The following is a 22,262-nucleotide window of genomic DNA, read 5'->3' as shown; positions in this document are numbered from 1 at the left end:
TCATTTGGGAACAGGCTGTTGAGGGCAGTGTATCTTAAATGAACTACATTTATTATTTCCAAATATTTATTTCTCAAGAGTACTAAAAGAACCGTTAATGGAAACATCAAGAAGCCAATATTCTTGAGAAATCGGAAAGGTTCAATTCCATATGATTCCTATTCCTAATTAAGATTCATCATTTATTCATCTTATAGTATCACAATAATGGTTTATAAAATACATAACTACCATTTAGGACGGAGGCTCCTTGCTAGGGGATGATCATATTTGGGACTCCTTTACATCAAAAGCCCATTAAAAGTTTGAAAGCCCCTGCTCTCCTTTACTCCACTACGGTCTACTTTTCACCTCACATTTATAGTGCTTCACTGATTCTCACAGTCTAGAAGACATAGCTGGCACAAATGGAATTGATTCCATACATGTGCTGGAATCTCTATGTCAAACAGAGCAGTCAGAACATTTAAAATTGACTGCAGTATGAATACTCATTTTAAGAGATCATTCATACATAAAGTGTAACTGTCAGCACTTGAAATTGTGGTGTGATTCGGTGGTCATCTCGGGTAGTCATTCAAACTGTGCTTCCAGCTTAGTGTGAAGTGTTCTGTGGAGTTTGGATGGCTAATGCACTCCTGATTGCTAGGAAAATGTAGTGGTGCTGACATTTATTCTAATCTGAATTTAATCTCAATTTCCTGGTACTCAACACATGATTTAGCACCAAGTCTCACTGACAAGATCCTATAGCCTGAGAGTGTCGACGCAGCTCCGCCTCATTGTCATGACGAGTAAGTCTTCAGTCATAGTGCCAGGAAACATCCAAATCACTACCGTATGTCTCTGTCACGTGCTGCTAATTTTAGTCCAGTGACAATGATTTTCTTTCAATATTTGCTCCATCCCTCAATTTATGTCGAGATTTTACTGTCTTTGCTTTGTAATGTTGCTTCTCTTTGGGGTCAATTTAACACATTTTCGAAAAATGCAATTAAACAAATCCAAATAGCGGCTACTGCGGATGCTGCTACTGATGTCCTGACAGATTGTCAAAGAGGCGGCAAAGAAAGCAGGAAATGCATTGAAGTCCTTTTTGTATTATTTTTTATTTTTTATTATTAACGCTTGGTGTTGTACTGAGGTTTTGAAATCAAAATGAGAGTTTTGTGGCTTGTGGTCATGTCTGTTAGTGTAACGCTTGAGCAGCAAGGCAGACGAGGAGATGCGGATCTAAATGCAGTTTCACTTTATTAAATAAACAAGCAAGAAAAACACAAAGGAACAACCCTCAATGAGGAAAATAGAACTGAAAACTGAAAACTAAACACGAAGGAACAAGACAGAGAACTCGGGCAGGGAACACAAACCAGGTTAACAACAAACAACGAACGACAAGGAGTGAACAAATAGCAGGGCTAAAATACACAGTGAGTGATGACTGAATAAGACACAGGTGAGAACAATGAACAAAATGGCAGTGATGATGGCAGGTGGATGCTGGGAAGTGTAGTTCTTAAACAATGACAAGTGAACAAGAAAGCTAACAAAGAGACTAAGGAGCTACACAAGGGACAAAAGTGAAAACTACGGAATGCAAAGGTGACAAAAATGGCAGACAAAGGGCAACAGAGAAACAAGACAAGGTATATGTAACAGTTAGCTTGGAGGCCATCAATATGCTGGCAAAATCTTTCATTCGTACACATTTAAAATTGACAGTCTCTTTCTATAAAATGGACACACACATTATTTGCGAAAATTATGACTCGTTGAGGACTCATGATCCTGTCCAAATTTGTTTTAGAGCAAATCAAAATTGCAATAAACAGTGGTTCTGCTCGTATTTATTTATCATCAAATGGGGAATGTTCTGCCTTTTCATTGTAATGGTCTGTGTAGAGACTGTAAGTTATTCAAATCATTTTACAATATGGCCAGCTGTGGTTCTGAGGATGTGAGGTGTATGGGATACATATATTTAGCACATATGAACTGTAGCCTATATTTTGAATTATGGTGGTCCTCTGTGGCTTATTGTGCACAGGATGTCCTGCAGCATTACACAAGGATCAGCATCTGACAAAAATGTGGTCATATCTCTTGGCCATTCTTACATAAGCTTTTGTTATATTGCTAATAACACATCTTGTTTAACTAAACTATGTATTTTAAAATTAAGTACAGTATCTCTCGGACACCTAATGGTTAGAAATCTGGGGTGGTAAATTAACTACAGATATTGATTCTTGGCATTAGCACATTGATGTGGTGAGGTAAAATATTGCAATAATTTAAAAGTACTGCAATACCCCCTTCTGTAATCCTTGAGCTGACTCCATTGTGCCCTTGCATAAATCACTTGAGGAACATTCCCTGCATGTGTGGCAGTGAGTAATTTGTGGCTACTTTGGCCATAGGGAGATGTTTTAATGATATATTTAAAACATAAAGTAACGCACCCTCTGATTTACTATAGGTAGACTTGCTGAAATGAAAACACCTCAGCATTTAGGATCCCATATTGGTTAACTACTTTTTGTGGCATGTTGCTTAGTAAAGTATAAAATACCCTTTTGCCCCTTCTCTCAACATCTGTTATGTCTTTGTATTGCTACTGATTTTCTTTCTACCATGTGGTTTGTCCACGTCACACGCTTACTCTATGTGTGCTTGTACAGTGCACTGATGACAGAAGCAGCTATGGTAAAAGTGAATGTGAGTCAGTCTATGGGGATGGATGTATTTCATACATCTGAGGAAATGTACAATCTTTGGCAGTCAGTATATTCAACAGCTTACTCAAATCCCATGGTCATTTTCTTTGGGTTTTACTGAGTAAGCTGTGCGTGCGTAAGTGCACTAGCATGTGTCATGCATCTGTGTTAATGTCATTGAGAGTCCTGTAAGAGTGTAGTATGATTTCATAGACTTCATAGAGGTAATCACTTGGTATTAACTTTACTTTCTTTTTGTTTTCCACTGTTTCTCTAAATGAGAAGTTGACCAATCAGTCTTAAGGAAGCCCTGTTTAATTAAGCTGGTTTTTGGTTCAACTTACCCTAACATATGATGCGTTCCTGTGTCTAAAAACAGCTAGATGGAATACATCAGAATGGACCAGGATGCAGGGGTCTGTAAATGCATTTTTTTTTACAGCATTCTTATTAAAGTATTGCCAAAATATTTGGACTTATGTGTGTATATAAAATAGATCACTACTACAGTAGGAGGCTCATATGTCTAACTAGGATTAGTTTGGAATAATGTGCAGATTTTGCTCTTATGGAAAGAAATTGGTACTTTTATTCACCAAAGTGGCATTCAACAGATCACAATGTATAGTCAGGACATTAACAATGTGAAAAATTACTATTACAATATGAAAATATTCAGAACTTCTTGAACTACTTCAAAGAGTTTGCATTAAAAAAAATCCTCCAATGACAGCTTTGCAGATCCTTGGCATTCTAGCTGTCGGTTTGTCCAGATACTCAGGTGACATTTCACCCCATGCGTCCTGTAGCACTTGACATAGATGTGGCTGTCTTGTCTGACACTTCTCACGCACTTTACAATCTAACTGATCCCACAAAGTCTCAATGGGTTAAGATCCATAACACTCTTTTCCAATTATCTGCTGTACTATGTCTGTGTTTCTGTGCCCACTCTAACCTTTTCTTTTTGTTTTTCTGTTTCCAAAGTGGCTTTTTCTTTGCAATTCTTCCCATAAGGCCTGCACCCCTGAGTCTTCTCTTTACTGTTGTACATGAAACTGGTGTTGAGCAGGTAGAATTCAATGAAGCTGTCAGTTGAGGACATTTGAGTTGTCTATTTCTCAAACTAGAGACTCTGATGTACTTATCCTCTTGTTTATTTGTACATCTGGCCTTCCACATCTTTTCTGTCCTTGTTAGAGCCAGTTGTCCTTTGTTTTTGAAGATTGTAGTATTCACATTTGTATGAAATCTTCAGTTTTTTGGCAATTTCAAGGATTGGATAGCCTTCATTCCTCAAAACAATGATTGACTGGTGAGTTTCTAGAGAAAGCTGGGGTTTTTTTTGTTGTTGCCATTTTTGACCTAATATTGACCTTAAGACATGCCAGTATATTGCATACTGTGGCAACTCAAAAACAAACACAAAGACAATGTTAAGCTTCATTTAACAGACCAAATAGCTTTCAGCTGTGTTTGATATAATGGCAAGTGATTTTCTATTACCAAATGAGCAATTTAGCATGATTACTCAAGGATAAGGTGTTGGGGTGATTGCTGCTGGAAATGGGACTTGTCTTGATTTGATAAAAATAAATATTGATGGTGCTGTTTTTACATCAGTAATGTCCTGACTATACTTGGTGATCAGTTGAATGACACTTGGTGAATTAAAGTACAAATTTCCTTCCGAAACAGCTAAATATGTACATTATTCCAAACTTTTTTGCTGCCAGTGCATGCACACACACACACACATACAATATTTTTGTTCTTCTAGTCTTTTTGATCTCACAAATAGTTGTTGGATGACTAGTCGACCATTGTTACATCCATAATTTCCACCAAATTGCTAGCTGTTGATGTTTCGCAACAAAGGTCAAAGGTCGCATGTGAGAGTGTACCATTTTTATTGGGATCTTGCTGGTTCATTCCAGGTGCTTGGATGCATTTGGCCAGTCTCAAAAAATAATGTTGTGTCTCTGTGGGAATTTGAGCGGCAGTGATGAGAAAGGCATATGACAGCATTTGGAACCAACAAATTGCTACAAATGTTGCTTTTCTGCAAAGTCGTTAAAAAAACAAGAAACCTCTGTTTACAGGGAATCTGCAGAAGAAAAACTGTTTATTTAGCATATTTCCTGTCACTAAGAGCAGACCAAAAGAGTTTGATATTTTCCATGCTGGACCTCAATGCTGTATTCAGCATTGAATCTGCCACAGCTCTGCCACATTGGTCCGCCACAGTTTTCCTTTCTGGGGGCAGCTGTGAATAGGAAGTCAGATTAAGACTCCAGTCGGTTTCAAGAGTGACGCAAGATAAACGAGGGATGTGTGAAGGAGAGGAACTGCTGTTAATAGCTGTAAATACCATTGGGGATGTTGGTTTCCTCTAACAGCCGGACTGCTGTATGGTGCAGTGCTTTGATTGGTAACTCTCTTTATTAGAGCAAAAGAAAAGTTTCTATGGATTTTCTCTAAATATCTGACATTTGAACAACATGTTCAGAATTAGCATTCAACATGCAGCACAAATCCAATAATCCTTTCCTTAACCTAGAAAAGTCTCTTGCATAGTGCCTTTTATAACCTCAAATTGGAGTTCCTTGTCTCCACTTAAAGGTGCACTTTTTTATAAAGAATTTTTCCTTTAACCCTGAATAGTAATTTGATATATAGATGTATGTATAAAACCATGACCACACATGATATGAAGACTCCAAACATAGGCTGTCCTATTCTACATGGAGAGCATCCCCTTATGGGGGCAGCCATGTCAGAATCAAATGGATTAAAATAAACATGGCTCACTTGTTTACATGGGTCTTAAAACTATTGATTTTGAATATTGCTGCATCCACGCCACTAGGTGTCAAAGATGACAATCAAAAATGTTACTGAGTGCACATTTAAAATATGGTCTGCATAATTTTTTCAATGTTCCAATATGCAGAGATAGCTACAGTATATATTTTGGATACATTTTGTTATACATAAAAAAAATTAGGCCAATGGAATATCAAGTGCTTAAATGAGATCTTTAACATTTTTCTAAATACACAATATTTCATTTTGAATTACTTTGGATTCTTATAACAGTAGCTGTGTCCTCGCTCTGTCAGAAATGTGTAACTTATTGACTTAATGAAGATTCACTGAGGAAACCCTTATAGATTATTGCATGATCAGCCATAATCATGATAGGGTGAGAAAAATACTTTCTCAAAAGCCATTCAACTGAGCAGTCAAACACAATAACACTCATACACAGATATTCTCGTATGCATGCTCACACAATCACACACATTTAAAGTGGGCTTCAAGTGATGCTTTTGTTTTGTTTTTAATTTTCAATGTGGACTCACATTTTGAAATCCATAACTATTTGTCACATTAAACACACTTTTAACACATCGAGAAATGTAGGTTCAAGTGTTATGTGTGGTGTAAGGGGCCATTCACACTGAACATGCTCTTGTGTTGAAGCAAGTCACAGTTCAACTAATGAAACAAAATGCAGGTGTCTTGAGACACATTTTTTTAAGTCGCCATGTTGTCTCAAAAACGGCATGCTCAAGACACTTTAAAAAATGGCGAGACACCCTGCAATGGACAAAAAACATCTGTCTAGCACATGTTTACATAGAACAACAATTAAAAACAGCACAGACTGTGTAAACAGCCCCTAAGTGTGGTGGACTTCTGAATCAAAGATTTTTAAATATATCAAAAGAGCCTGTATCATTCATGCCCATGCTAACATTAGACACAGCCACCCCATAAATCCTGACCCAGCTTGCTAGGCTCTCACTAAGACCTCACTGAGTGAAGGTTCCTAATACAACAACACAGCAATTATTTATAAAAAGGAAAGCAGATGTCTATATGCTCTACCACACTTGGCAGGTGGTAAGAGTGTCAGACCTGTACAAAAACAGTCCTGGGTGGAGATGCTGAAACCCCTCTCTGTCATTAGACTGATGGTTAAGGCCTGGGGGGCTTAATTTTGAGCCACTCCTACATACTATATCAAAGGGTTGACTGAAGTCTGACCGCACACAGCAAGAGCACTCATGTCGTCAGTCACAAACACTTACATAGAGGCAACGAGACACACTGCTGCTATATGCTGTGGTGGAAACTGAATATGATGGTGTCATAAATAATAAATAAGTCTCTGATGCTATTTAAACTGGGTGTGTTTAACCGCTCTGGAATGATAGAGTGATGTCATTACTTAAGGACCCCTCTAACACATATGTTCTAGTCTCTTAGCCTCTAGAGTGCTGCCTACACATCAGCAGGAGTGTTAAAGCACATAAGTGTGCTTTCAGCCTGTCGTTTACTCACTAACACACTTCATAAATAACTTTGCAGGTGTAAGATGATGAGATCAATTTATGCTGTATTTTTTTTTTTTTTTAAGCTGTTCAAGCATGTTTTGACAGTTATCTTTTGAAGTAGAAAACCGCTTGACACATACTCACCCGATGCAAAGTTGGAATGGAAACTAAAGTTGTATGCTACAGTTAATAACCACGATACATGTTTTGTTTTTTTTTCTCTTTTTTTATGTAACTTTCACACTAGAACTTGGACCCAAGTTTGTTTGACGTCAGAATTTTGTTCGTTTGGTTGTTTCATGAGAATTCTGGCATGATTTGAGTTAATAGCTATAATTTATAATGGCATATAGATTGCACCCAGTGTTAGGGAGTAACTAATAAAACTAGGGACATTACTAAAGGCTGGATCACACTACATAATTTTAACCTTGATTTATTCGTGCCGAGTCAGTGCTGGTCGACACCAGTCAGCTCCAGTCTGCATATTTTTGAATAGTAAGAGTCATCACTGATTCGGATTTCTTACTCTCAGTCTATGATTCCATCTAGTCGGTGGATATCAAACATGTTTGATTTTGAGCAGACTATCCACAACTACAGGGGTAATGTCATAGTTTATGTTGCTCCTGACTGAAAGCTGAAGTCATACAGTGATCAGCTAATGGAAATAAAACATGCAGGGCACGAAGCTCTGGAAATGTAGATGGTGAACAAGCACTCATTAGAGTTTAACTTTTAACGCCACTCATTTCCAACTTGTGTTGCAGTCTCTAGAGGTAGCGTCTTCCCACCCAAGACCACACTAAAATATGCTTTGCCCATTTCTTTCATGGCTGGTATCAACAACAGCAGGCTGTTTCCGTATCTATGTTTGTTTACATCTGTCATGCATCTCCTAGAATGGGAGAGTGTGTTTTCACACTGGTAATTGGTAATTGGATCAGATCAACGTGACAGTCGGGAGTGTGTGATCCCCAGTCATTTTAAATCTGTACTTATTTTAAAATAACAAGTGAAAAAATCTGCCAGTAAAAAAACAATTTACTTGTGTTAAAAATGTATTCTCTGAAAAATGCCTAAATACTTCATCATATGCAATGCTGCTTTTAAAACAAGATAAAGTAAATTGATTTTGTTTGAATGATTTTAGATATTTTTACAGTAAAACATTAAAGAAATTAGAATAAAATATTTGCCGTACATATTTGCCCTGATATCAAAGGTCTTATGGAGAGAAAAAATATGATCTAACTTTGATTTTCTTAGTGTAACAGATGCATGTAAATGTAGGGTGACCATATTCTGGTTTTCCAAAAAGAGGACACCTTTTCTTTTTGCCGGTGGGGGATTGAGTTTCAAAACAGTGTTATTATGAATACAAACTTTAATACAGTGAAAAAGACTCTCTATTAACATAACATAAACATATATGTAAATTACAAACATTTCCAACATTCTTTTGAATATCCATGTACTAAAATAAAATATTTGATGATGTGAGTGTACCTACATTTACTATTACTCTTATTTTGAATGGCCATGGAAAATGAAGCAATGTGAAAAGATTTTACCTTTTTGCAAAAAGTGGTCTGTTAATTTACCTGATGAACTTTTACCTTTTGCTGACCCTTTATGCTTCGCAGAGCTAATGTGTGCTTCTAAATCACTTGCACCTTTATTAGCAACTGACACATAAGTGCCAGCTTTTATATGTCAAACATTCTGCCTCCCACGGATCTCGACCTGGACATAAGCATGGGAATTTTTTGTGCAAATCTTCTATAAATTTGCACTTTCATTTGGGCATTGTTTCCACTCAGCTGTCATTTTCTGCAACTGTCAAGCAACTGTTTGATGCCGAACACAACAGCGCTTCGACCCGTTTGCGGAGAGATTATCAGGCAAGAATTTGGCCAAAAGTTGCTGCAAGCCTCTTATAATCGACAAATTAGTGTCCCAGAAAGCAGGACTTACAAAGTGGGGCTAAATAATGCAAATATGCATGCACACACAATGAAGGATTAGACCAGATGCACATCATAATACAACTAAAGCCAAATCCCAGACATATTCGCCAATTTAGAAATCCCTGCCGGATGTTTTTTAAGGTCCGAAAAAGAGGACATATCTGAGAAAAAGAGGACGTATAGTCACCCTAGTATTATTATTATTATTATTATTATTATTATTATTGCCTTTATTGTCATTGCCTATAACAACGAAATTTAAATTGCACTTCCCATGGTGGTAACACATAATATGACAAAACGACATCAATACATAAATACATTATAAGAAAGAACAGATAAAATAATAAAAATAGCTAAAATATAGTCATTAAAAATGCAGAGCAATCTATATGCTCATGAGTTCAGGTATTTTATAGCATTTGGATAAAAACTGTTCAAAAGTCTAGAGGTGCGACCCCGGAAGGATCTGTAGCGCCTTCCAGATGGCAGCAAAATAAAGAGGCCGTGACCTGGATGGGAACAGTCCTGAATTATATTTTTTGCCCGTTGCATGCATCTGGTGTGATATATGTCCACGAGTGAGGGGAGCTGTGTGTGAATAATATTTTGTGCTGATTTCCTAACTCTGTCCAGCGCTTTTTATCAGCAGCGGTGCAGCTACTAAACCACACCAGAATATCGTGTGAGATAATACTTTGGACAGAACAGTTGTAAAAGGATAAAAGCAATTTCTGGGAGAGGTTAATTTTATTGAGTGACCTGAGAAAGTACAGTCGCTGCTGAGCTTTCTTCACAAGGGCTGTAGTGTTGGTTGCCCAAGTGATGTCCTGTGAAATGTATGTCCCAAGGAATTTGAAGTCCTCAACCCTCTCCACAATTTCTCCATTAATGTAGACGGGGGCAAGGTCAATCTTCTTCCTCGTGAAATCTACCACCACCTCTTTGGTCTTAGAGGCGTTGAGAGACAGGTTGTTAATGGAGCACCAGGCGGAGAGTTTTTGGATTTCATCCCTGTAGGCAGACTCATCATTGTTGTGAATAAGTCCAACTACAGTGGTGTCATCTGCAAATTTGATAATAGTATTACTTTCATGAACTGGGTTACAGTCGTGAGTGTATAAAATGTAAAGTAGGGGCTCAACACACAACCCTGGGGTGCCCCAGTGCTGAGTGTGAGAACAGAGGAAAGTTGCGAGCCCAGACGAACTGACTGGGGACGGTCTGTGAGAAAGTCATTGATCCATCTGCAGATGTTTGTGCTGATGCCCAGTCCATGTAGCTTGGACACCAGTCTTCCAGGAATGATACAATTAAACGCAGAACTAAAGTCCACAAACAACAGTCTTGCATAGGTGCCAGGATGTTCCAGGTGGGTCAGCACACAGTGCAGGGCTGTGTTGATGGCATCAGCGGTTGACCTGTTTGCTTTATAGGCAAACTGGTGCTGGTCCAGTGTGGGGGGAAGGGAGGTTGTTATATGTTTTAGCAGCAGTCTTTCAAAGCACTTCATAACAGTGGAAGTGAGAGCCACTGGTCTATAGTCATTGAAGCTACTCACAGCTGATTTTTTCGGGATCGGCACAATGATAGCAGATTTAAGGCACTTGGGAATGGAACAGGTAGACAGAGAGAGGTTAAAGATGGAAGTAAATACCCCAGCCAGCTGATCTGCGCAGTCCCTCAACACTCTCCCAGGGATCCCGTCGGGCCCGGCAGCCTTCCTGGGGTTCACACCAAGAAATGCCCTCCTGACCTCCTCTTCTCTCAAGGAGAATGTCGGGGCATCTTCTTTGGGCAAGAGTATTATTGGTCCGGCCGATGTTGTCTCAGTCCCATTCACCTCAAAGCACGCAAAGAAGTGATTGAGCTCCTCGGCCAAATTGCTGCTGGTACTTGGGCTTGGGTCTTTTGAACCCTTAAAGTTCGTAAGGTGTTGTATTCCCTGCAAACGCGCCGTGGATCCCCTTCGTCAAAGTGCTCCTCTATCTTCCTCCTGTAGGCCACTTTTGCTTCCTTGATGCCTGTCTTTAATTTGGATCTGGCGGTGCTGTATAATTCCGTATCCCTGGACTTAAAGGCTTTATCACGGTTTTTCAGCAGCAGCTTGACCTCCCTGTTCATCCATGGTTTATTGTTTTGATAACATTTGACCTGTCTTTCAACAGTGACATTATCAATGCAGGTCTTAATGTAGTGCAAAACAGTGCAGGTGTAATCCTCAAGACTCTGCTGTGAGAAAAGTGCCCAGTCAGTGTGCTCAAAACAGTCTTGCAATTGTGGGATCGCACTTGCAGGCCACAGTTTGGTTAGTTTAACAGTATGCATGGATCTCTTAAACACAGGTCTGTACGCTGGTGTAAGAAAGAGGGTCAGATGGTCAGACTGCCCTAAATGGGGGTGAGATGAGACCTTATATGCCCCTCTGATATTACTATAGACATGATCCAGAGTATTATCACCTCTGGTTGGACATATTACATACTGATGAAATTTGGGACGTACAGTACACAGGTTAGCATGATTAAAATCCCCTGCCACAATAAAGATTCCATCCGGGTGGGTGGATTGCAGTCTATTCATACTAGTTTGCAAGATATCCATAGCTGCATTAGCATTAGAGCTAGGTGGAATATAAACAGCCGTGATAAAAACAACAGTGAACTCACGCGGCAAGTAGAGGGCCGGCATTTCAGTGTGACAAACTCCACGTCTGGTGAGCAGTGTCTTTCAGTCACTGTGGCATCGGTGCTCCAGCTGTTGTTAGAATAGATGCAGAGCCCCCCTCCTTTGCTCTTTCTGGAGTTGCCGGTTCTGTCGGCCCGGTGTGCTGTACGACCCGCTAGTATAATAGCTTCATCCGGAATCCCAGAGTGCAGCCACGTCTCTGTAATTACTACCAGCGAGCAGTCTTTAGCATAACTGTTTGCCTCGATGATCATCGCCAGCTCATCCATTTTGTTGCATAACGATCTGGCATTGGACATAAAAAGGCTGGGCAGTGCGGGCCTGTGTGGTGCCCTCCTTAGACAAAAGGGCTAGAAATAGCATTTTAGCTTAGCATAAATCTAAACATGTCTATTACACAAAGTTAACCATTTCTGCTGCTCCAAACTTCAAAACCCCACAGAGTGTATTCAACAACATCTTTTTCTGATCCTATTTGTATTCTCTATATTAAGCTCCCAAAAGGAAAGCTTCTCGGTGACATCATATCCACCCTTTACTCATAACCATGGGAATGCGCCTGCTTGAATGTAGCATCATAAGAAAGTGTTTCATTGCTGTTTAAATGCTCCTTGGATTGTATAATTTATATGGATATATGTTTTCCATTTTAAACAGACGAAATATTAAATGAAATTAAATGGCAATAAAATGCCTTCAGTAATCAAAATATGAATATAACTGTATTCTATTTACCAACCATTTCAATTGTAATTAGTGGAATACAGTTACTTATATTTTGTATTTTAAATACGTAATCCTGTTATATGTATTCTGTTACTCCCCAACCCTGTACATTTTTAACTGGAGTCAATACATGTTTATTTCATTAAGGGCATTCAGTCAACAACAGGTTTTCACTGACATAGATTGTTTAGGGTTGTTGGCTTGCTTGTTCCCTATAATCGCATCAAATCACCCTTTGTCCAGGAGTTCAAAAGAATGTTGATTAAGAGGCAGATGTGTTTTACTTCTTCATGGTGCATGTTTAAGATGTCCTTCTGTTTACACAAGTCTCGAGGGTATTCTACCTGTGGTCAAGGCTTTGTAGGACATATGATTTAAAACCGAGACTGGATGAAAAAAGCCAACGGTTTTTGTGTTTCATAGTAACTCACAACTGCCACTTTGAACCTGTGTGGCTTCCAGCACCACCTCTGGATTATTTTTGGCTTGCCCTCATCTCTAAGCCATACTTAACAAAGCCACCATTTTCATAACTCTAGTTAAACATTACATGCTGAAAGAATGTGTTTATGAAATTCCGGCACAAACAACAGCATTCCTGAGCCAAGCCATCTGCTTGGAAAAAATTCAATTTTTTTGTTTTTTCTTTGTGAAAGCCAAGCTACTTTTACATGAAAGGCAAATTGTACTGCAGAAGACTTTTGTTTGTGTGTGTATATCCCAAGTAAGTGGCTGTTTCTATCAATGTTATTGTGACTTTCTGTTTTAGGTCATTCATTTTCCTCTCATAAAAGAAAATAAACTTTATCTGGCTTTGACAAAACTCATGAATTTGACCCGTTGCCCACTCTGTTTCATGCTGTTTTATTCTAAATCTGGCCTACGCTAATCATTGCAGAAGTCCTGTGTTTATGCTTTGCATTTCTGTGCCTGCTTTTGCTCTCCAATTATTTCTAAGCTTGGCAACCTGAATGACTGACCTGAAGTCTGGGAATCTGACCCCAGAGGGTTGCAGCCAGGACGGGTAATTAGTGGAAGTGCTAATTGGCCCTGAGGGGTTATGGAGCTCTAATAGCAGATAAATTGAGATTCAGACTAAAGCCATGACTGATGGTACCATCGTTGAGCGTGGGTCAGCAGGGCACTGGCGCAATCCTAATAGAAGTAAGTACATTTTAGGATAAGGCCATTCTGGGGCCTATCAGGGAATGTTTTAAGAGCAATAGTAAATGGTATATTCTAGAATGGATAAAATATATTTAAATGGTGATAATATAACATGAATCAGCTAAAAAAATGCATTACTTGTAATTTAGCTGATGCTTTTGTCTAAAACAAATTGCTTTGCATGAATTGTCTGCCTGGACCTTGGCATACTGCTACCACATAGAGGTTGCACTATAAATAATAATTATAATAATATCTGTATTTCTTTTTAAATTTTCAATTAACACATCCTTTGCTACCACCACTGACGTGCGGTTTGGGAGGCACTGCCTACCCTGCCAAAATTCATATTATTAAATAATAAACTTGTATTTGTATTTTTACGTTTTATTCTTGTGATTTATATATGCAATATGTGTGTTATTCCAATTGTTTAGACGTTATGATGACAAATGTAGCAGTTACGCATAATCAACTAAAAACAAATGGTAGAATAAGCAGTGCTTTTAAGGTCCATTCATTGCAGACGACAAGCGGAAAACCCATGTTGCGCATGCGCACTTCGATCCTGTATTCTTTAACATGTACGGCAAAAAGCACAAATCTGCTGTGCCTTTTGACGTAAATATGTTATGCCCGTAATCATCTCCATTACGTATCAGACATGGATCAATTAAAATCGAGATATTCCTGGACATTTGCGTAGCTAACGTCATTACACCACAGCTAGCGTACATGCCTAACTTGAGTTACCAATTAGTTAATGAACTAATAAAACAAAAAAACAAAGATTAAATTAATATGCTAACTACATATTTCTATATAGCATTGCTTGTTCCACCACCACGCAATGACTGTTTTTAAGGTGACAATCTGTTACACATTTGAAGATTTACTGTATCTTGAAGATTGTTGTATTGTATCTTCTGTTATAAAGATGAAGATTGCACATAAAAAAATAAGCACATAATGTTGTAAAAAAAATAAACAACTTATGTTCTGTTATATGTTCTGTGCTTTGACTACTGAATTTTGTATAATGATATCTTATGAAGATATATTAACAAAATCGTATATATTATATATAAAACATATATAAAATACATATACATTTCTTGATATGTACACGATATACATCCTGATATGTAAATTTCTTGATATGCCGCGCTTGTGCGTAACGTTCGCTGTTTGTGTGTGTGTGTGTGAGAGAGAGAGAGAGCGAGAGTACACGATATACATCCTGATTTGTATATTTCTTGATATGCCGCGCTTGTGCGTAACGTTCTCTGTTATTACGTATTATTAGCTTAAACAATAAATCAGGTAATCTGGCTTTCATAACTCAGTGCCTAGCCTCTTTAAGACATCACCGCACGTCACTGGCTACCACCAATCAATCCTTCAGTCAATCCTTAGAAAGGTTTACAATTTATTAAATAGTTTCCTATCACCTCCATTATATCCACCTCCTCCCCGTTATTAGACTTTCTGAATAGTTTTCTATTCTTATAGTCTAATCTTATTGTTTAGATCCTCCTCGGAGAGTTTACCAGTTTCAAATTTCTACAAAATTGGAGTACAGAAAATTTACCTTGTTCTGATTCTACCTTAATTTAGAAACATTACTTTCATTTTCAGCCAGTCAGCATTCTTAAAGAGACACTTCTAGAATTACTCTGACGTGTTATGCCTCCTGCACACTACACAGCTTTCAAAGATGTTGGATTGTGGTACCGTTCATATTACACAACTGTCTGTCTTGTCATTGAAGTCGTAGTGTTATCAAATTGCACGAGGAATCGGTGACGGGTGTGAAAACATTACAAATAATTTCACTATTGACGAATCCCTGATGACTCTGCCTGGATTTCGAATTACGTTTCACAACAGAGTACACGCTAGAAGTGATACGAAAACAAATGCATGATCATATGTTATGCATTTCAGAATATGATGTGAATGTTTTTAATCACTTAAATTAAAGGCATCATATATTTTATTGGGTACAATATGAAAAAGTACCTCCTAATGAAAAATCTACCTATTTGCTTACCTGACTGTCCAAGAGAATTGCCAATTTCTCTCTAACTCTTCTTTTTCTCCACCCGGTTGTGCTTCAGTTCAGAGGAAAAATAAAATAGGCACTGGTGCGCTTGCCAATGTTCCACAAATTTTTCCTCCATTTCTTCGGTCCAATGAGACTTTCTTGATACCGCAGCCATGCAAGTTAATGTTCTGTTGCAGGTACATCAGGACTCCTCCCACTGAAACTTCCTTTGAACCGTTTCTTGCTCTCTCATTGGCTGTATGTCAACGCTGCAGATGTATTCAGGCAAAACACATTTCAGGTTGCGCGATTGCAGACAGGTCCAGATATTTAACATTCTAGATATCTCGCTGACATCGGCGACTGGTCAGCGCTTTTCTCAAATCACTAAAAATGGGAACATGAGGCTCCTGATGGATGGCAGAGGAATGAGATGTGCAGTATGAGGTCTTTCTCAGATCTCCTTGAGCTCATTCAACTGTGCAAAAGTCTCCAAAATCCCTGTAGTGTAATGGAAGAGAGAAACTCCAGATGAAAAGCTGAGGCATTTAGTGCAAGCTGCTAGCTAGCTAAGAATTATAATTTAGTATTATTGCTAGTATTTAGTAAGCTAGTATTTATAACAGATACAGTATCTGTATCTGTCTTTTGGACATACACTCTCATACATTTTGTTTTCCATGTAATTCACTGAAAAGATGTTGTTGTCAAATAATATATTGCTCCCTCTAAGTTCTTTTGTTTACCTAAATAACAGATGGTTTATTTATGTAGCTCACTCTGACCAATTTTCTTCACAGGAGAATCCACTTTTGTTGATGACCACGGGCCCCTTGTACCAAGGGTAAGTTTTTTGTTTTGTTTAGTTTTTACAGTTTTCCTGTCTTGTTTCCCTTCCTATTTAGGCCTTCTCACATGTAATGTTTGTGTAGACTCATTTCCTCAGATTGGACAGTGAGTGAAAGGTCAAACACAAGTCAGGCCTGTCGCCAAGGGCGTGCATTAGGGGGCAGTGACCCTCCCCCACCCACACTTGTGCCCCAGTAAAGCAAGGAATTTTCAAATTGTAAACTAGCTTTTGGGGGAAGAAAACCCATCTCTCTCCACTTTATCATGCTAATATTTGTACATTTACTTGGTCAGTTTGCAGCAACAGGATCAAACGTAAGTCAAATGAACACTGATCTCCCCAAGGATAACTTAAAATACATTGTTTTGGTCTGTCTCTGTGTGTCTGGCGACGGCCCTGAAGTTGCATTTGTGCTTACAGGTAGATTGAATTTCATTTGTATCCGGGAGAAACACATGCTGGTTTTATTAGCGCTTTGTCTTTTATGACTCTTTTGTGGTTTATTATCTTGCAGTAGCATACTGATAGTGATTGGTGTATGTTGTCATGAAATCAGAGGCCCTCCCCTTGAAAAGCCTGATCTCACAGTGAAATCGGAAAGAATAGGTCAACTTTTCTTTAGCAAAAACGAAAAACCTTTTTTAAAACACTGCTCCTAGTGGCCAAAGCAGTAAATGTTTTAGGGCATATAGGCTCCATTTATGTTCAGGAGAGGTCACCAATAGCTAGCTTTGAAGCTAGATCTTTTCAGTGTATTTCATTCTGTATAACTGAAAAGGAATGGATTAAATTAAATGTTGGATGGAAAAGTGCAACTTCTGTATCACGCTCGTCACTTATTATGCAAACGCGAAAAGTGACACAAATTGACGCAATGTCCTGTTTGTTGAACCACGTGGAAACGTGAATGCTCTGAAGCCGATGCAAAAATTGGTGGGACATGTTGTATGTCAGTGAGTCAGCATACTGTCGCCAATCCTAGGGTACTGGAACTTTCTGAAACAGCATGCCAACTTTTTATGTGATATGTAAACGCAAAATCTGGACACAAGTGGTCACAGGAGATGCATTTAAATGACCAGGTGTAAACTGTGATTTGTCTCACCTGACCACATGTGATCAGATCACCTGAGACGCATCCAGGGGTGGAAAGAGTACTGAAAACTACTTTTATGCTGCCTTTATGTGCTTTTTAGAGCGTCAACATTTTGGCACACATTCACTTATATTGAATGGACCTACAGAGCTGAAATATTCTTCTAAAAATCTTAAATTGTGTTCTTATGAATAAAGAAAGTCATACACATACAGATCTGGGGTGAACTATCTCTTAGTATTTTGACGCTCTAAAAAGCACATAAAGGCAGCATAAAAGTAATCCATACAACTTCAGTGGTTTAATACATGACTTCAGAAGTGATATGACAGGTGTGGGTAAGAAACAGATTAATATTTAAGTCCATTTGTGCTAGAAATGCTTCTCTCTGCCCAGTAACTCTGTAACTGGATTCTGGACTTCCAAACCAACAGACCTCAGTCTGTTAGGTTAGCTAGTCACACCTCCTCAACCATCACCCTGCACCATCGAGAGCATCCTCACTAACTGTGTCTCAGTTTGGTATAGCAACTGCTCTGCCCATGACCGGAAAGCACTGCAGAGGGTGGTGAAAACTGCCCAGCGCATCACCGGTTCCTCGCTCCCCTCCATTGAGGCCATCCAGGGTAAGCGATGCTTGCGTAAGGCGCACAGCATCATCAAAGACTGTTCCCACCCCAACCACAGACTGTTCACCCCACTCCCCTCCAGGAGGCGTTTCAGGTCTCTCCGCACCCGTACCAGCAGGTTAAGAGGAAGCTTCTTTCCTGCAGCTGTCACCCTACTGAACTCTAGCTCTGCATCCCGGTGACAATAGACTACCCCCCCCCACCCCCGGACACTACCCTATCCCACCCATTCTGTTCTATTTATTTAATTAAATGTACATACTGTCATTACACCTATACATAGCCATATTCTACTACTCTTTATACTATTCATCCTGTACATACACTTATTCTTACTGCTCTAATGTTACCACACTGCACATAGCTGTACATACTGTACATATCTGTCTATGTGGTTACAGATTATCCATATTTACTCTGTTTTTCTTACTATATATTCTGCTAATACACTGCATATATCTATATTATTCTACTACTATTTTAAATGTCACTGCTACTACATTGCACATATCTGTACATGTTGTTCATACACTGCTCATATTACATAACCATATTTATTCTGGTCTTATAACACTGCAATATATTTCTTGTCCTGCCTATGCACCACCTGCCTATACTTAATTATCACATTGCACTTTTCTGCTTTTTTTTTGCACTTCTGGTTGGACGCAAACTGCATTTCATTGTCTTTGTACTTGTACTCTGCACAATGACAATAAAGTTGAATCTAATCTAATCTAGTAGCACATAGGGGGCCACATTGAACTCCTTTTGAGATACAATGTTCCGCATCGATTTAGTTTTTGTGTCTTTTAAGCCCAGAAATAGGTTTGTTCTCTTTCTAATGCATGATGCACAATTTTCTGAAATGTATTTATGACTGATGGAATAATCTGGAAGTATTGCTCTAAAAGAGTTGATAATTTTCTATCTTTATAAAGGCTAAGCATAATTATAAATTATTTTATCATCTCTACTTTCCTGGTAATTTATTATACCAATTAACACACTCTCTATATCAGGGGTCAGTATTAATAAAAAACAAACAATATTTAATATAAAATAAAATAAAAAAAACAATATTTAAAATATATATTATTATTAACAATCCCACTGTTTGATTCTATTACATGAATACTTTTAAACCTAATTCTCGCCTCCTTTCCATTGAACTGTTTTACAATGAAATTTACCTCAATATGTCTCTTCAAATTAGAGGCAGAATTAATACTGATATCTGGCTTGAGCAAGATAAACGCACATGACAAGATCAAGTAACTGGCTTTTTTCACTGCAAAAATCCCTTTCAGGTGCGGCCGTGGATGTTCAGGTGTTGAACTGTGCTTGAGGCATCCTCCACATCCATTACAGTTGGAGCCCAACTTGCTGTTCAAGTTTGTGTGTGATTGATTGCCCCAATTACGTTGATGGATAACAGTAAAATCAGGACAGGGGAGTAGTGAACACAGACGGAAGGAAAACAGTGCAGTAAAAGTAGTTACAGTACTTAAAATGTACTCAAGTAAAAGTATACAATTTTTAAGCTACTTAAAATACAATTCCAGGGGAAAACTACTAAATGACACTAACATGAGTATTTGTTATTAATTTATTTACACCCCTGGATGCATCTTAATACCAGGTGTAAACAGTGTTCTAAACTCTTAAAGACCCCATGAAGTGGTTTGACAAACACAAATTTCTTTCCTGTGATGCCGTATTCGTTTTTGAAAAAGACATTTTGGGCAAGGATATTTCTTTTTTTTTTTAATCCCCTTTTCTCCCAATTTGGAATGCCCAGTTCCCACTACTTAGTAGGTCCTCGTGGAGGCACGGTTACTCACCTCAATCCAGGTGGTAGAGGACAAGTCTCAGTTGCCTCTCCTTCTGAAATCATCAGTCCGCGCATCTTATCACATGGCTCTTTGTGCATGACACTGCAGAGAATCCCAGCATGTGGAGGCTAATGCTACTCTCCGCGATCCTTGCACAATTTGCCACATGCCCCACTGAGCGAGAACCACTAATCGCAAACATGAGGAGGTTACCCCATGTGACTCTACCCTCCCTAGCAACCAGGCCAATATGGTTGCTTAGGAGACCTGGCTGGAGTCACTCAGCACACCCTGGATTCGAACTCATGACTCCAGAGGTGGTAGTCAACGTCAATAATTGTTGAGCTACCCAGGCCCCCAGGTGAGGACATTTCTGAATAATAATATAGTCATTAAAACTATAAAATAGTGGAAGGATAGGAATTATGTAGCAAGAAAATGTTAAACTTAGATTTTAACTTCTGTGTAAGAGTGAATGAGAAACCTACATTTTGTCAAAACGTGTGACTGCTTGTAGTATGGATGGCATCAAAGCTAACAGACATCTTATCTAGAGTGACTTACAAGAAGCACTTTAGATTTTAATACAATAATCTAGTAGGTTACAATAAAGCTTTAGTAGGTTAAAGCCAGTGAAAATGTTAGCTGTGTTCAGAGGACGAAAGATGGGTCTATTTAATAATAGTAGGGTTGAGACCATTTCTGTGGTCTGTCTATGGTTTTTACAGAGACTTGTTGAAAAACAAGTCATTATATACCCATATGTTCTAGAACATGGCAGTTTTTAGATGAGAGAACCAAAAAACCTACATGCACTTGTTACATGTGCAAGACCGAATAACCGTGATCAGTGTCATCAGTGTTATAATCAGCATAATCAGCATTCCACAGCATATTCTTCTTATTTCTACATTTGCTATTTCCATCCCTTTGGTTCTTCTGTCTCTGTTATGAAATAAGTTCAAATGATTCAAAGACTTTGGAATGCAGGAATGATTTGTTGAGAGTATTGAGAACTGTGTTTGCACTCTTAAATCTGTGGCCGAAAGTATTGGCAGTGACAAAGTTTGTGTTTTGCAAAGTTTTCTGCTTCAGTTGTTGTGGTGTTGATTCACATTGTTTCTAGATTATTGTGCAGAGTGATCAGATGCATTTAAAATAATTGCAAAAAACTTAATTGGCACAAAAAATGAACTTTATCACTAAAACCCAAATTTCGCTATTTTTTTGGCCCGGTCACAAAATGACCAGCCAACATCATTTCACTAATCATATCAGCAGCACATTGGAAAGTGTGAACGAGTACTAGTCAGGTGAAATCACTCTATCATTCTGATTGGATTATGTAAGAGCAAGATGATTGCTATAAAAGGAGGGAAGTAGTGCTTCCAATCATTGTGTTCTTGTTAGCAATGGTTACCTCTAAAGAAAACGTGCAGCCATCACTTTGCATCAAAATGGCCTCACATGCAAGGAAATTGCTGCAAAGAATATTGCACCTGAAAGAACCAGTTACCGGATCATCAAGAACTTCAAGGAGAGAGGTTCAACTGCAGTGAAGAAGGCTTCAGGACGTCGCAGAGTGTCCAGCAAGCACCAGGACAGTCTCCTGAGGAGTCCACTACGGAATCATGTCACCACCAGAGCAGAGCTTGCTCAATGTTGGCAGCAGGTTGGTGTGAGTGCGTCTTTCAGAATTGAACCTGTGGTCAATCCTCAAAAGGCGAGTGGACAAGCAGAAGCCCATAAATTGTGATCAACTCTGAGCATTAATAAGGCAAGAATGGATCGCCATCAGTCAGGATTTGGCCCAGAAGCTGATATCCAGCATGCCAGAGTGAATTGCAGAGGTTATGAAGAACAAGGGTCAACACTGTAAATATTGACTATTTGCATATGTTGAATGTTTTTGCCAATAAAAGCCTTTCAAACTTGTGAAAATTGTATCATTGGTTTCCAGTATACCATAGAAACATGTTAAAAAATAATCTACAAATACTGAAGCAGCAAACTTTGCAATACACAAAATGTATGTCACTGCCAATACTTTTGGCCATGGCTGTACATGTGACAGAGTGAAAGACCAGAGAAGAGACCGTTTAGAGAACCAGAACCAACCGTTCTATGATGAATAATGGATATTATAGACTGATCAGAATATTATCTAAAAATCAATCAATCCACAAATCACAAT

The 22,262-nt window shown here is 38.6% G+C and overlaps 1 protein-coding gene across 1 annotated transcript in view; it reads left to right on the top strand.

Moving 5' to 3' along the window:
• LOC127624213 (uronyl 2-sulfotransferase-like) overlaps positions 1-22,262 on the top strand; it is an 80,085-nt gene that overhangs the window by 32,509 nt on the left and 25,314 nt on the right. Inside the window, exon 2 of the mRNA XM_052098929.1 lies at positions 16,459-16,502. Coding sequence (XP_051954889.1) covers positions 16,459-16,502 — 44 coding nt within the window. The remainder of the gene's footprint in view (positions 1-16,458; positions 16,503-22,262) is intronic.

This window comes from Xyrauchen texanus, chromosome 30 (genome assembly GCF_025860055.1).
Source record: "Xyrauchen texanus isolate HMW12.3.18 chromosome 30, RBS_HiC_50CHRs, whole genome shotgun sequence".
Taxonomy (NCBI): domain Eukaryota; kingdom Metazoa; phylum Chordata; class Actinopteri; order Cypriniformes; family Catostomidae; genus Xyrauchen; species Xyrauchen texanus.
The sequence above is the reverse complement of the archived record's forward strand: the minus strand, read 5'-3'. Positions and strand labels throughout refer to the sequence as shown.